General features: G+C 47.8%; 1 protein-coding gene across 1 annotated transcript in view; it reads left to right on the top strand.

Moving 5' to 3' along the window:
• Nucleotides 1-15,510, top strand: part of LOC123771022 (uncharacterized) — a 570,661-nt gene that overhangs the window by 366,975 nt on the left and 188,176 nt on the right. The window contains exons 13-14 of the mRNA XM_069324755.1: nucleotides 975-1,046; nucleotides 13,088-13,147. Coding sequence (XP_069180856.1) covers nucleotides 975-1,046; nucleotides 13,088-13,147 — 132 coding nt within the window. The remainder of the gene's footprint in view (nucleotides 1-974; nucleotides 1,047-13,087; nucleotides 13,148-15,510) is intronic.

Below are 15,510 nucleotides of genomic sequence, written 5' to 3'. Positions count from 1 at the left end.
TTGTAGTTATTTTATGTCATTATCACCAATCTGAATTACATGGTAATTTAGGGAGCCACAACGTAAATTTCACATAATTTTCAACGCTTTGTGTATGTCTTCAGGAGCTGCTGCTTGGCTCCCATTTGATGACTTCCGTGGTTATTCCTCTCTCCCTCCCGGTCGCCGGGAGGGGACAGCTGGTCACCCGAGCGGACAGCACGCTGGACTTGTGATCCTGGGTTCGATCCCAGGCGCCGGCGAGAAACAATGGGCAGAGTTTCTTCCACCCTATGCCCATGTTACCTAGCAGTAAATATAGGTACCTGGGTGTTAGTCAGCTGTCACGGGGCTGCTTCCTGGGGGTGGAGGCCTGGTCGAGGACCGGGCCGCGGGGACACTAAAAAGCCCCGAAACCATCTCAAGATAACCTCCCCCCCCCCCCACCTCCGCCTCAAGCTTGTGCTGCGGCCCATAGCTCTACAGCTCTCTTGATCAGTAATGATCGTCCCTTGGTCCCGCTTCTTTTTCAGTCGCACTTTCATTCTCTGCTGCCCGTCTCTTAATGAGTAAATGGTAAACAGTTTATTCTATTTATCTCCGCCAAATGTTCCGTTTTCTCTTCCTGATGTTAAACACCTGATGGACCACTTCCCAGAGACTGTGCTCCTTATGGGTGATTATAACTGCCGCGTGCCCTCGGGGGCGGTGTTCTGACCATGGCTGCTGCCTTGATTTCCTTAGATTCTTACCTTAGTCAAAGTATATTTTCTTAGGCCTAAATGTTTAAGGTTGTTACCTTAATAACAACAACCCTGTCGTCGGGACCTTAATAATGACTTCACGTTGACGTGACCGAAATAATAACCTCACATTGACGTGATGTTAATATATATTGTGAGTAAGGAAGAAATGTTTGCTGGGTGTAGTGTATAGAGACAAAGATAATCACCACACCATTCTGACTCTTATCCTCTGATGTGCCCCTCTCACAGCTCTTAAGGAAACGTGTAAGGTGCAGAAAGCGACTGAAACGTTGCCGAAATCTCCTCAGAAAATGGCACGAGGTAGGAAACGGTAGGCTTAAAATGTCATGCCGAGGCGCTAGGCTTACTAATCTCAGCCAGATAGAATGCTTGCTGTGTAATGCCCAGGCGCTAGGCTTGCTATGTAATGCCCGGCCACTAGGCTTGCTATGTAATGCCCGGGCCCTAGGCTTGCTATGTAATGCCCGGGCCCTAGGCTTGCTATGTAATGCCCGGGCCCTAGGCTTGATATGGTAATGCCCGGCCACTAGGCTTGCTATGTAATGTCCGGCCACTAGACTTGCTATGTAATGCCCGGCCACTAGGCTTGCTATGTCATTGCCCAGGCGCTAGGCTTACTATCTCAAGCCCAGATAGAATGCTTGCTATGTAATGCCCGGCCACTAGGCTTGCTATGTAAATTTCCGGCCACTAGACTTGCTATGTAATGCCCGGGCGCTAGGCTAGCTATGTGAATGCCCGGCCACTAGGCTTGCTATGGTTATGCCCGGGCGCTAGGCTTGCTATGTAATGCCCCGGCCCTAGGCTTGCTATGTAATGCCCGGCCACTAGGCTTGCTATGTTATGCCCGGGCGCTAGGCTTGCTATGTAATGCCCGGCCACTAGGCTTGCTATGTCATGCCCAGGCGCTAGGCTTGCTATGTTCAAGCCCAAATATAACGCTTGCTATGTCATGCCCGGGCGCTAGGCTTGCTATGTAATGCCCGGGCACTAGGCTTGCTATGTAATGTCCGGGCACTAGGCTTGTTATGTCATGCCCAGGCGCTAGGCTTGCTATGTAATGCCGGCCACTAGGCTTGCTATGTCATGCCCAGGCGCTAGCCTTATGTCAAGCCCATATATAACGCTTGCTATGTAATGCCCGGGCACTAGGCTTGCTATGTAATGCCCGGGCACTAGCCTTGCTCTGTCATGCCCAGGCGCTAGCCTTATGTCAAGCCCATATATAACGCTTGCTATGTCATGCCTGGGCGCTAGGCTTGCTATGTAATGCCCGGGTGCTAGGCCTGCTATGTCATACCCAAATAGAACGCTTGCTAGCGCTGACTTTCTGGGTGTCATAGGCTACGGTGGTAGAGCTGGCTTTCTGGATAATATTGCATCCTCAAAGTGTGGGTTATTTTATTAATCTGCCTCCTTATTTTCTTTATTAGAAACTGATGTATATATTTAGAAGCTGCAATATTAGAAGCTAATCTTTCTTCCTCTATTTTTATATTCTTGTAACAATGACAAATTTTTAACGTTTTGTATTATTAAAAGCTATGTTACAACATTTTGAGTTTATCAATCTATGCTGTTAATTGTCATTATTCAAGATGCTTTTGTTATTGATAATTTTTGATTGAGGTGTTTAATCAAATCTCTAGAAATCTACTTTTAAACGAAATCACATAAAAACTGAGGGCTCATGTAGAGAAGCTTGATTCATGGCTCTGGTGTCTGGAAGCTTGGGTTGTGGGTGTGGTGTCTTGAAGCTTGGGGTGTGGTGGTGGTGTCTGGAAGCTTGGGGTGTGGTGGTGGTGTCTGGAAGCTTGGGGTGTGGTGGTGGTGTCTGGAAGCTTGGGGTGTGGTGGTGGTGTCTGGAAGCTTGGGGTGTGGTGGTGGTGTCTGGAAGCTTGGGGTGTGGTGGTGGTGTCTGGAAGCTTGGGGTGCGGTGGTGGTGTCTGGAAGCTTGGGGTGTGGTGGTGGTATCTGGAAGCTTGGGGTGTGGTGGTGGTGTCTGGAAGCTTGGGGTGTGGTGGTGGTGTCTGGAAGCTTGGGGTGTGGTGGTGGTGTCTGGAAGCTTGGGGTGTGGTGGTGGTGTCTGGAAGCTTGGGGTGTGGTGGTGGTGTCTGGAAGCTTGGGGTGTGGTGGTGGTGTCTGGAAGCTTGGGGTGTGGTGGTGGTGTCTGGAAGCTTGGGGTGCGGTGGTGGTGTCTGGAAGCTTGGGGTGTGGTGGTGGTATCTGGAAGCTAGGGGTGTGGTGGTGGTGTCTGGAAGCTTGGGGTGTGGTGGTGGTGTCTGGAAGCTTGGGGTGTGGTGGTGGTGTCTGGAAGCTTGGGGTGTGGTGGTGGTGTCTGGAAGCTTGGGGTGTGGTGGTGGTATCTGGAAGCCTGGGGTGTGGTGGTGGTATCTGGAAGCTTCGGGTGTGGTGGTGGTGTCTGGAAGCTTCGGGTGTGGTGGTGGTGTCTGGAAGCTTCGGGTGTGGTGGTGGTGTCTGGAAGCTTCGGGTGTGGTGGAGGCATTAAGAAGCTTTCCCCTAATAACTGCCTCACAATTTCCCTGATTACTACCATACCATATTCCTGATAACTACCTCACCTTACCCCTGGTAACTACCTCACCTTATCCCTGATAACTACCTCACCTTACCCATAATAACTACCTCACCTTACCCCTGATAACTACCTCACCTTACCCATAATAACTACCTCACCTTACCCCTGATAACTACCTCACCTTACCTCTGATAACTACCTCACCTTACCCATAATAACTACCTCACGTTACCCATAATAACTACCTCACCTTACCCATAATAACTACCTCACCTTACCCATAATAACTACGTCACCTTACCTATAATAACTACCTCACGTTACCCATAATAACTACCTCACGTTACCCATAATAACTACCTCACCTTACCCATAATAACTACGTCACCTTACCTATAATAACTACCTCACCTTACCCATAATAACTACCTCACCTTACCCATAATAACTCCCTCACCTTACCTATAATAACTACCTCACCTTACCTATAATAACTACCTCACGTTAACCATAATAACTACCTCACCTTACCCATAATAACTACCTCACCTTACCCCTGATAACTACCTCACCTTACCCATAATAACTACCTCACCTTACACATAATAACTACCTCACCTTACCCATAATAACTACCTCACCTTACCCATAATAACTCCTTCACCTTACCCCTGATAACTACCTCACCTTACCTATAATAACTACCCCACCTTACTCATAATAACTACCTCACCTTACCCATAATAACTACCTCACGTTACCCATAATAACTACCTCACCTTACCCCTGATAACTACCTCACCTTATCCATAATAACTACCTCACCTTACCTATAATAACTACCTCACGTTACCCATAATAACTACCTCACCTTACCCCTGATAACTAGCTCACCTTACCCATAATAATTACCTCACCTTACCTATAATAACTACCTCACGTTACCCATAATAACTACCTCACCTTACCCCTGATAACTACCTCACCTTACCCATAATAACTACCTCACCTTACCTATAATAACTACCTCACCTTACCTATAATAACTACCTCACGTTACCCATAATAACTACCTCACCTTACCCCTGATAACTACCTCACCTTACCCCTGATAACTACCTCACCTTACCCCTGATAACTACCTCACCTTACCTATAATAACTACCTCACCTTACCTATGTCTCACCAGTGAACATAATGGTAGCAACTAGGCCAATATTATCAACTCTGTGGTTGCTTACTTTCTTATATCAAAATTGGTCGCAGGTTAATTTAAAAATATTGGTGACGCTTTTCCAAGAGACACCTGATATATGCGCAGTAATTGTGGAATACCTGAACAACCAGGTTGTGATATGATCAACCAGTCTGTGATATGATCAACCAGGCTGTGATATGATCAACCAGGCTGTGATATGATCAACCAGGCTGTGATATGATCAACCAGTCTGTGATACCTGATCAATCAGGCTGTGATTCATACGTCAGGCTGCGAGGAGCCGCGTCAAACAGCCGGGTTGACCAGTCCACCAACTATGAAGCCTGGTCGGAGCTTGTGCAGCGGGCACGCTAAGTCCCGGAATCATCGCACGGTAACCGCAAGGTACGGTACATGATCTCTTGAAACCGACTACAGGTAAATTAGGCACAGCCACTCTAACTGGCTGCTGAAGGCGGGCCAGTTATGTGGGCTTCCCTGTATCCATGTATGTGTGTGTGTAATATATTTATTACACACACACATACATATATACACATTTATACATATATACATACATATATACATATTTATTACATACACATACATACATAATATATATATATATATATATATATATATATTATATATATATATATGTATATATATATATATATAATATATATATATATATATATATATGTCGTACCTAGTAGCCAGAACTCACTTCTCAGCCTACTATTCAAGGCCCGATTTGCCTAATAAGCCAAGTTTTCCTGAATTAATATATTTACTATAATTTTTTTCTTATGAAATGATAAAGCAACCCTTTTCTCTATGTATGAGGTCAATTTTTTTTTTATTGGAGTTAAAATTAACGTAGATATATGACCGAACCTAACCAACCCTACCTAACCTAACCTAACCTATATTTATAGGTAAGGTTAGGTTAGGTAGCCAAAAAAAGCTAGGTTAGGTTAGGTTAGGTAGGTTAGGTAGACGAAAAAACATTAATTCATGAAAACTTGGCTTATTAGGCAAATCGGGCCTTGAATAGTAGGCTGAGAAGTGCGTTCTGGCTACTAGGTACGACATATATATATATATATATATATATATATATATATATATATATATATATATATATATATATATGACCTAACCTATCTTTATAGGTTAGGTTGGGTTAGGTAGCCGAAAAAGTTAGGTTAGGTTAGGTTAGGTAGGTTAGGTAGTCGAAAAAACATTAAATCATGAAAACTTGGCTTATTAGGCAAATCGGGCCTTGCATAGTAGGCTGAGAAGTGCGTTCTGGCTACTAGGTACGACATATATATATATATATATATATATATATATATATATATATATATATATATATATATATATATATATATATATATATTGTTACAGTGCCCTCTCCTATTTCTTCTGTTTGCCTGCTTTAAGAGTCATATCAGCTTTCTCTACTGATTCCCTGAGATGCAGGGAATTTTTTGGTTTATGTGGCGACCAGATCGGCCGCCAGGTAAGGGGGAGATTTACGTTATAAGTTTGTAGGTAAGGGGAAAGTGGCGCCCTGATACAAATGAAATGGTATCCCCTACCATTTCAGAAGTGTACCCTAGGCTATCTGTCCAGTATCAGAGCCGGAATGGTTGCAACGCATTGGCAACAAGCAATGTAGTGGCTGGAGAGAGGTAAAGCCACACAGACTTTTATGGAAGTGTACCTTGGGCTGACAGACCAGTGCCAACCCTGTTGGAGTAGCAACACTTTGGCAACAAGCAGTATAGAATACACCCACTGAACTGCACTGCTGGGGGTGCAGATATATCAACCCAGCTGGCGACCTTGTTAAAAGAAGATAGAGAAGGCAGACAGGAAAGGAATTCCTGCAACTTTTGTCTGGCAGGCAAGACTCAGGGGAAGTTATAGTTAAAAGGCAAGCCTGGGTCTTCCTTCACTTCTCCATGGGTCTAGGCCACAATTGCTAAAAGCAGTTTCCCCGAGGTTGACTGAAGGCCTTCCAGGGTGAATCAGTGGCACCCCTAGTGGCAGGGGCAAAGACCTGCAGTGGTGGGTATTATTAGTCCTCTCCTGTGGAACCAGGAGACTCTGGAGAGTCTCGAGAGTCGGAGGGGCTGAGTATTCTGCCTTGAGAGTTGCTAGCAGAGCCCCAGCCCCCGCCTCCCCCCCATGACAAGAACTGGCGACCTTGCCAGGACTCGTTCCTCGAGGTACAGTGTTGCCAGGGTACTAATACAGTGTTGCGAGAGAATTCAGTAATAGTGTTACCCAACCAGCTAAGGGACTGAAACGGTGAAATTAGCACCTACTAACTTGTTTGTGCTGTGCTGTCATGTATGCTCGATAACCTAGAGATGGAGGAGGATAAAGTAAAGATATTTCTTGAGCTGAGGGATGAGAAAATTTTGGAGGAGTGTACTAAAGCTCAGCTCCAACAAGTGGCAAACCACTTTGGGATCAGGTTGAGGACGACTAAGGTAGCGGAGCGAAGGATAGAGATCATGGCACAGCTCACAGCTTGAGAGGAGACGACGGGAGAGGAGCCGTCTCAAGAAGGGCCGTCTCAAGGTGGGCCGTCCCAAGTAGAACATTCCCAAGCACCTGCCAGTGTGGCCAGAACTCGCGGTGAACGTGGAAGCAGCGGGGGATCCATTAGTAGCCGGAAGAGCGTGCAGCTGGAGATAATGCGAATGCAATTAGAGGCACAACTGCGTCGAGAGGAGAGAGAAGCACAGCTGCAATGCGAGGAGAGAGAGGTGCAGCTACGGCGTGAAGAGCGTGAGAGAGAGGCACAGCTGAGATGAGAAGAAAGAGAAGCGCAGCGTGAGGAGCGAGAAAGAGAGGCACAGCTGAAACGAAAAGAAAGAGAGGCGCGGTTGAAACGAAAAGAATGGGAGGCGCCGCTGAAACGAAAAGAAAGGGAGGCGCAGCTGAAATGAAAAGAAAGAGAGGCGCGGCTGAAACGAGAAGATAGGGAAGCCCAGTTACAAATTCGGCGAGCCGAGATAGAGGCGAACAGGGAGGTCGAGTTGAGGCGTGTTGATCGTAGGTTAGTCTTGATACCTGCACGTCGGGACGACCTCAAGGCCAAGGAGCGCGATCTACCCACCATTGATCCTTTAGAGGCCGGGGCTTTTTCGACCATTTTGAGAGGATTGCAATATTGAAGGAATAGCCGGAGGAGGATTGGGCTGCGTTAGTGCAGAGTAGATTGACTGGTGAGTCCAGAGAGGCTTATAACATGTTGGACATAGTGGAGTGCGCCATATACGACACAATCAAGAAAGCGGTGCTCCACTCATATAGACTAACCCCGGAGGTCTACAGGAAATGCTTCCGTGATTGCACAAGGGCATCAGGAAGGTCATATGCTGAGACTGTTCGGGGCATGGAGGGCAAGTTTCTACGATGGCTGAAGGCCGAAGAAGTAGAGACGATGGAGGAGCTGAAACAGTTGATTGTTATGGAAAAGTTCATGTCGATGCTCCATCTGGAACTCAAGGTTAGAGTAAAGGAGACAGGAATAAAGGAACTTAAAGCTGCAGCGGACTGAGCTGACATGCTGGAGGAGGTACTGCATCTCAGAAGGGAGGAACCGCCCAGACACCCGCCTTACGCTAGGTCTAGAGTGAACTTTAGAAGTTCAGAGGGAGCGAGGACGGGCGGAGATTCTCCCAAGCATAGTCCTTCACTCCTAGTGAAGTAAATCGGTTCAAGAGCTCGAGGGACGCGGGAAGGAAGCCCCAAGCTGTGAGCAGTGGACCTAGCTCGGGGGCAGGATCTTCTGCCTGGAAACCGATGACAGGGAATCCAAGTAGGACTCAGGGAACGTCTACTGTTGGCATAGCCAGAGTGACTGGCGAATGGTCGCCTAGTGGAGGCGGCCGATGCTACAACTGTGGTGTAAGAGGACATTTCGCCCGTGATTGTGACGAGCACCGGAGGACTATGGGACTGATGTTAGAGTTAGAAGAGGAGAGAGTATTTGTTAATACCCCATATTATAGTGGACCCAATGTGAATGATTGAGAAATGAAGTTGAGCGAAAACCCCTTCGTTTTCGGGGCCACAGTGAAGTTTGGGAAGTCAGATCCAGTGGAGATTGCAGTTCTTCGTGATACGGGTGCTGACATAAGTATGGTAGCCAGGAGTATTTTTCCCAACGAATATAATGAATCACCTGTGGAAATGGTGAGAATACGGAGTGTGGGGAGAGGAGTACAGGTTACTATTTCACGAGGTACAGCTGAATGCCGACCATGAAGTCGAGAAGGCTATCGTAGCCATAGCCCCTAAGTTACCCTTAGAGCATGTGCAGATGGTGCTGGGTAACAACCTCGGTGGAGGAAGAATACAACCCAATTGGGCCAGGAGTGCCTATGTGTCAGGCAGTGGTGCGACCCTGCCAGGTGAGGTGTTGGCTGACCCAGGCAGTGGTGAGGTTGCCAACCGCGCCAATGATAACGTCGTCAGGGATGACAACGACGAAGGCGAAAAGGCCGAGAGGTCATCGGAGGTCGTGGATAACCCCGACGAGGACCTGCGGTTAAGCCTAATGATGCGTGTGGAGGAGTGGCGAGGAGTAGCTGTACAAACGCCTGGGACGGTGAAGTTGCTGCAGGCCACACTCCCTCCACCTAATAGGGTGAGTACGGTGAGCTCAATGGATGAGCAAACGGTGGTGAGGGGCAGAGTGGAAGAGCCACGATACAGTGCACCCTACGCCGGCTGGACAAATAGTGGTGGGTGCAAGAAGAACCACCGTGGTGAGGTGAGCAACAGTGAGGCGAATAAGCTCAACCACGCACAGAAGACGTCTACATGGAAGAAGAGTCTCATGGAGGAATGAAGATGGTCGTCAAGGACGGTGGAATGAATGGCATGGGAAGAGAAATTGGAAGAAAGCAGGGAACAGGTATACCCAGGGTAGGCACCAGCCTAGCCAGAGGGGCACTGGGCCATCACAAAAGCCTAGTGTAGAAAAGATGAAGTCGCTGGATGGAGGACAGGAAACAGGTGTCGCTGTGAGGAGACAGCGCACTTATGGGAGAAGAGTAACCGAGAAGAGAGAAGAATGGCAAAGAGGAGATCCTGAGAAGAAGCATGGAGTACCTGTAGGACGCAGTGGAAGTGCAAGGGTACCTCAGAGTGCACGACACAGTGGAGGCCCTACGTGCACTGAACCTTGCAGTGGTAACGAGTCATTGGGACGTACTCGTGGACACGGAAGGAGGATCCCTTATAGGTGTTCAGGGAACACCCACTCCACCCGGTCCTGTGCGAGGTGGAAGTATATGATCACAAGTGACTGGCGAGGTGGTGCGAGCCACGACACAAACCGGAGGAGTAACACTTCAGGAATGGAGGGAGCAAGAGCATAGTTGCCCACTCCAATGCTGCTCATTCGATATGACTCTTATTTTAAGGGGAAGGGTATGTTACGGTGCCCTCTCCTATTTTTTCTGTTTGCCTGCTTTAAGAGTCATATCAGCTTTCTCTACTGATTCCCTGAGATGCAGGGAATCTTTTGGTATTTGTGGCGACCAGATCGGCCGCCAGGTAAGGGAGAGATTTACGTTATAAGTTTGTAGGTAAGGGGAAAGTGGCGCCCTGATACAAATGAAATGGTACCCCTTACCTACAGATCCGCCATTTTCTGGAGGGCGCCAGCTGAGTGCGGATTAACTGACTTAGGTCACAGGCGACCAATCAGAGCCCGGCATGACATCGCCAAGTGACCCTGGTGACGCCAGCTGTGTTAGCGTCAGAGTTGATCAGACTGTGGAGGTGGGAGGATGCGCCTCAATCAGCTCTCGAGGATTTGAGGCTCTACAAACCTTACTCAGTGGATTAAAACTAGTCATCGCAGCCCACCATTGTTATTGGAGACCCTGTGCTTCCGGGAAGCAAGAAGAAATCAAGTTCATTGAGCAGAGAAGTGCCAAAACTTGAAGAATCGGTTGGCAACGACGCTGGAGGGACGCCGCCTGACGCTTGAGGGTCTGGAAGGAGTGGCGGGCAGGCCTAGCTATGACCGGGTAACGTTCACTGAGGATTTTGGAGGGACGACACCGTTCCTACGGCAAGGAGCAACACCTTGTGGAAGGGACGAGTGTGTGCATACAGTGATTAGCTCAGTGCCAACTGGTGAACCAGGATTTGGATATCTGAAACTGGGAGTGGTTTGGCAACGAAGCGAAGGCTTCACGACACCTGAGGACTTGTGGAACGTTCCTGGATCGTCAAGGACCGACTCAGGAAGCGTGAAAACTTCACACCATCAAGGGACAGGCGTCGTGAGCCAGGAATGTAAAGGTAGATCAATTTCCCTCCCATTACCCCTTGTTTGAGTAGGCTAGATAGGCCACGATATTTACCCAAGTATGTTACAGTATAACATTGATACATTAGTAATAGGATAGGCTGCAGGGCAGCTTGTGTCCAGGACTGTTGAAGAGTACAGTGTGTGTGGATGACGGGGCAGTTGAAGAGGAGGTGGACGACATTGACGAAGCAGTCCCTCGTTTAGGGAGTGTGTGGCTCCTTTTAAATCTGCCCAGTTGAAGGAGTTATTGGAGGTCGTGAAAGAAGGTGTTGCTGACGATCTCCATATTGTTTATTCTTATTTTCCTTTCCTGTATTGATTATAATTGTTTATGTGACCATGCAGCCCGATCATGTATCTTATGTCAGTAAACTCACATATTTTAACATTGTGTTTAAGTGTGCCACCATAATAATCTCTATTAGCACACACGAGGAATATTATATTTACACTTAGTGAACATCACGTTTTCTACAGAAGTTCTTAGTGGCTGGAGAATGGTAAAGCAGCACAGATTTATGTAGAAGTGTACTCTAGGCTATCTGTCCAGTATCAGAGCTGGAATGGTGGCAATACTTTGGCAACAAGCAATGTAGTGGCTGGAGAGAGGTAAAGCCACACAGACTTTTATGGAAGTGTACCTTGGGCTGACAGACCAGTGCCAACCCTGTAGGAGTAGCAACACTTTGGCAACAAGCAGTATAGAATACACCCACTGAACTGCACTGCTGGGGGTGCAGATATATCAACCCAGCTGGCGACCTTGTTAAAAGAAGATAGAGAAGGCAGACACTGCACTCAAGGTATCCTTGCACTCAAGGTACCCTGCACTCTAGATACCCCTGCACTCAAGGTACCCTGCACTCAAGGTACCCTGCACTCAAGGTATCCTTGCACTCAAGGTACCCTGCACTCAAGGTACCCCTGCACTCAAGGTACCCTTGCACTCAAGGTACCCTTGCACTCAAGGTACCCTGCACTCAAGGTACCCTGCACTCAAGATTCCCTACACTTAAGGTACCCCTGCACTCAAGGTACCCTGCACTCAAGGTACCCATACACTCAAGATACCCTGCACTCAAATTACCCATACACTCAAGATACCCTGCACTCAAGGTACCTCTGCACTCAAGGTACCCCTGTACTTAACTTACCCTGCACTCAAGGTACCCTATGTACTCAAGGTACCCTGCACTCAACGTACCCTGCACTCAAGGTACCCCTGCACTCAAGGTACCAATACACTCAAGGTACCCTGCACTCAAGGTCCCCTGAACTCAAGGTACCCTTGCACTCAAGGTACCCTGCACTCAAGGTTCCCTACACTCAAGGTACCCCTGCACTCAAGGTACCCATACACTCAAGATACCCTGCACTCAAGGTACCCATACACTCAAGATACCCTGTACTCAAGGTACCCTGCACTCAAGGTACCCCTGCACTCAAGGTACCCTGCACTCAAGGTACCCTGCACTCAAGGTACCCTGCACTTAAGGTACCCTGTACTCAAGGTACCCTGCACTCAACGTACCCTGGACTCAAGGTACCCCTGCTCTCACGGTACCCTACTCAAGGTCCCCTGCACTCAAGGTACCCTGCACTCAAGGTACCCTGCATTCAAGGTGCCCTGCACTCAACGTACCCTGCACTCAAGGTCATCTGCACTCAAGGTACCTTGTACTCAAGGTACCCTGCACTCCAGGTACCCCTGCACTCCAGGTACCCGTGCACTCAAGGTACCCCTGCACTCAAGGTACCCCTGCACTCAAGGTACCCTGCACTCAAGGTACCCTGCGCTCAAGGTACCCCTGCACTCAAGGTACCCCTGTACTCAAGGTACTCTTGTACTCAAGGTTCCCTGCACTCAAGGTTCCCTGCACTCAAGGTCCCCTGCACTCAAGGTCCCTTGCACTCAAGGTCCCGTGCACTCTAGGTTCCCTGCACTCTAGGTTCCCTGCACTCAAGGTACCCTGCTCTCAAGGTCCCCTATACTCAAGGTCCCCTTGCACTCAAGGTCCCCTTGCACTCAAGGTCCCCTATACTCAAGGTCCCCTTGCACTCAAGGTCCCCTTGCACTCAAGGTACCCTGCACTCAAGGTCCCCTGCACTCAAGGTACCCTGCACTCAAGGTCTTGCGAGACATGCTCAGAGCTTCTTTCCTGTGTTCAGGAAAGGCACAGGAAATTGTGCAATATTTTCCATATGCACAATTTGGTATTACAATTGAGTTAATTGTTATATTTCTTCAGGCACTACCAAAATCCATCACCAACGATGAGCAGCGAGAACTTCTGGCCCTTCTGTGCAAGGTCAGTCTCACTCCTTGTGTCTAGTACATTGTTGTAACATTACTCAAGTTTTCATATATCAACATGTAAACACACACACACACACACACACACACACACACACACACACACACACACACACACACACACACACACACACACACACACACACACACACACACATATGGAGAGATACACCTATACCTCGCATAGGGAGGTGGTGGCTGACTGGACAGCACTCTAGACTCGTGGACCGATGGACCGGGGTTTGATAACCCCCCCCCCCCCGGCACCGCCGGAAAAATAAATGGGCAGAGTTTCCTTCACCCTGATGCACCTGTTATCTTGCAGAAAATTGGTACCTGGGAGTTATACAGCTGCTACGGGATGCTTCCTGTGTGTGTACTCACCTAGTTGTACTCACCTAGTTGTGTCTGCAGGATCGAGCATTGACTCTTGGATCCCGCCTTTCGAGTATCGGTTGTTTACAGCAATGACTCCTGTCCCATTTCCCTATCATACCTGGTTTTAAAATTATGAATAGTATTTGCTTCCACAACCTGTTCCTGAAGTGCATTCCATTTCCCCACTACTCTCACGCTAAAAGAAAACTTCCTAACATCTCTGTGACTCATCTGAGTTTCAAGCTTCCATCCATGTCCTCTCGTTCTGTTACTATTCCGTGTGAACATTTCGTCTATGTCCACTCTGTCAATTCCTCTGAGTATCTTATACGTTCCTATCATGTCCCCCCTCTCCCTTCTTCTTTCTAGTGTCGTAAGGCACAGTTCCCTCAGGCGCTCTTCATACCCCATCCCTCGTAGCTCTGGGACGAGTCTCGTTGCAAACCTCTGAACCTTTTCCAGTTTCATTATATGCTTCTTCAGATGGGGACTCCATGATGAGGCGGCATACTCTAAGACTGGCCTTACGTAGGCAGTGTAAAGCGCCCTAAATGCCTCCTTACTTAGGTTTCTGAATGATGTTCTAACTTTTGCCAGTGTAGAGTACGCTGCTGTCGTTATCCTATTAATATGTGCCTCAGGAGATAGATTAGGTGTTACGTCCACCCCCAGGTCTCTTTCACGCGTCGTTACAGGTAGGCTGTTCCCCTTCATTGTGTACTGTCCCTTTGGTCTCCTATCTCCTAGTCCCATTTCCATAACTTTACATTTGCTCGTGTTGAATTCTAGTAGCCATTTCTCTGACCATCTCTGCAATCTGTTCAGGTCCTCTTGGAGGATCCTGCAATCCTCATCTGTCACAACTCTTCTCATCAACTTTGCATCATCCGCAAACATCGACATGTAGGACTCTACGCCTGTAAACATGTCGTTAACATATACAAGAAATAGAATTGGTCCCAGCACCGATCCTTGTGGTACTCCACTTGTTACTGTTCGCCAGTCCGACTTCTCGCCCCTTACCGTAACTCTTTGGCTCCTTCCTGTTAGGTAGTTCCTTATCCATTCTAGGACCTTTCCCCCCACCCCCGCCTGCCTCTCGAGCTTGAACAGCAGTCTCATGTGCGGTACTGTATCAAAGGCTTTTTGGCAGTCCAGAAATATGCAGTCTGCCCAACCATCTCTGTCCTGTCTTATCCTCGTTATTTTATCATAGAATTCCAGAAGGTTTGTTAGGCACGATTTCCCTGTCCAGAACCCATGTTGATGTTTGTTCACAAACCTAATGTTCTCCAGGTGTGCAACCAGTCGCAGCCTAATTATTCTTTTCAGTATTTTACAGGGGATGCTTGTCAGTGATACAGGTCTGTAGTTAAGTGCCTCCTACCTATCTCCTTTCTTGAAGATCGGCACGACATTTGCCTTCTTCCAGCAACTGGGCAATTCTCCTGACATAAGTGACTCATTAAAGATCATTGCCAGAGGCACGCTGAGGGCTTGTGCTGCTTCTTTTAGTATCCACGGTGATACTTTGTCTGGTCCAACTGCTTTAGTTGCATCTAGAGTTGTCAACTGTCTCATTACCTCCTCTGCTGTCACCTCTATATCTGATAGTCTTTCATCTAGGGTAACCCCTTCCAACAATGGGAGCTGCTCAGGCTCGGTAGTGAACACTCCATGGAAACTGGCATTCAGTGCCTCGCAGATTTCCTTGTCACTTTCAGTATATGCCCCCTCTGTCTTCCTTAGTCTTGTCACTTAGTCGTTCACCGACATTTTTCTTCTTATATGACTGTGTAGTAACTTAGGTTGTTTTTTCGCTTTGATTGCAATATCGTTCTCATAGTCCCTTTCCGATGTTCGTCTTATGTTAATGTAATCGTTCCTAGCTCTGTTGTATCTGCTTCTGTTGTCCTCTGTTCTTTGTCTTCTGTACTTCCTCCACTCCCGTCTGCTGGCCATTTTTGCTTCCTGACACTG

The sequence above is a fragment of the Procambarus clarkii genome, chromosome 14 (assembly GCF_040958095.1).
Source record: "Procambarus clarkii isolate CNS0578487 chromosome 14, FALCON_Pclarkii_2.0, whole genome shotgun sequence".
NCBI classification, from domain to species: domain Eukaryota; kingdom Metazoa; phylum Arthropoda; class Malacostraca; order Decapoda; family Cambaridae; genus Procambarus; species Procambarus clarkii.
Note: the sequence above shows the minus strand (reverse complement) of the source record. Positions and strands in the feature narration are given on the sequence as shown.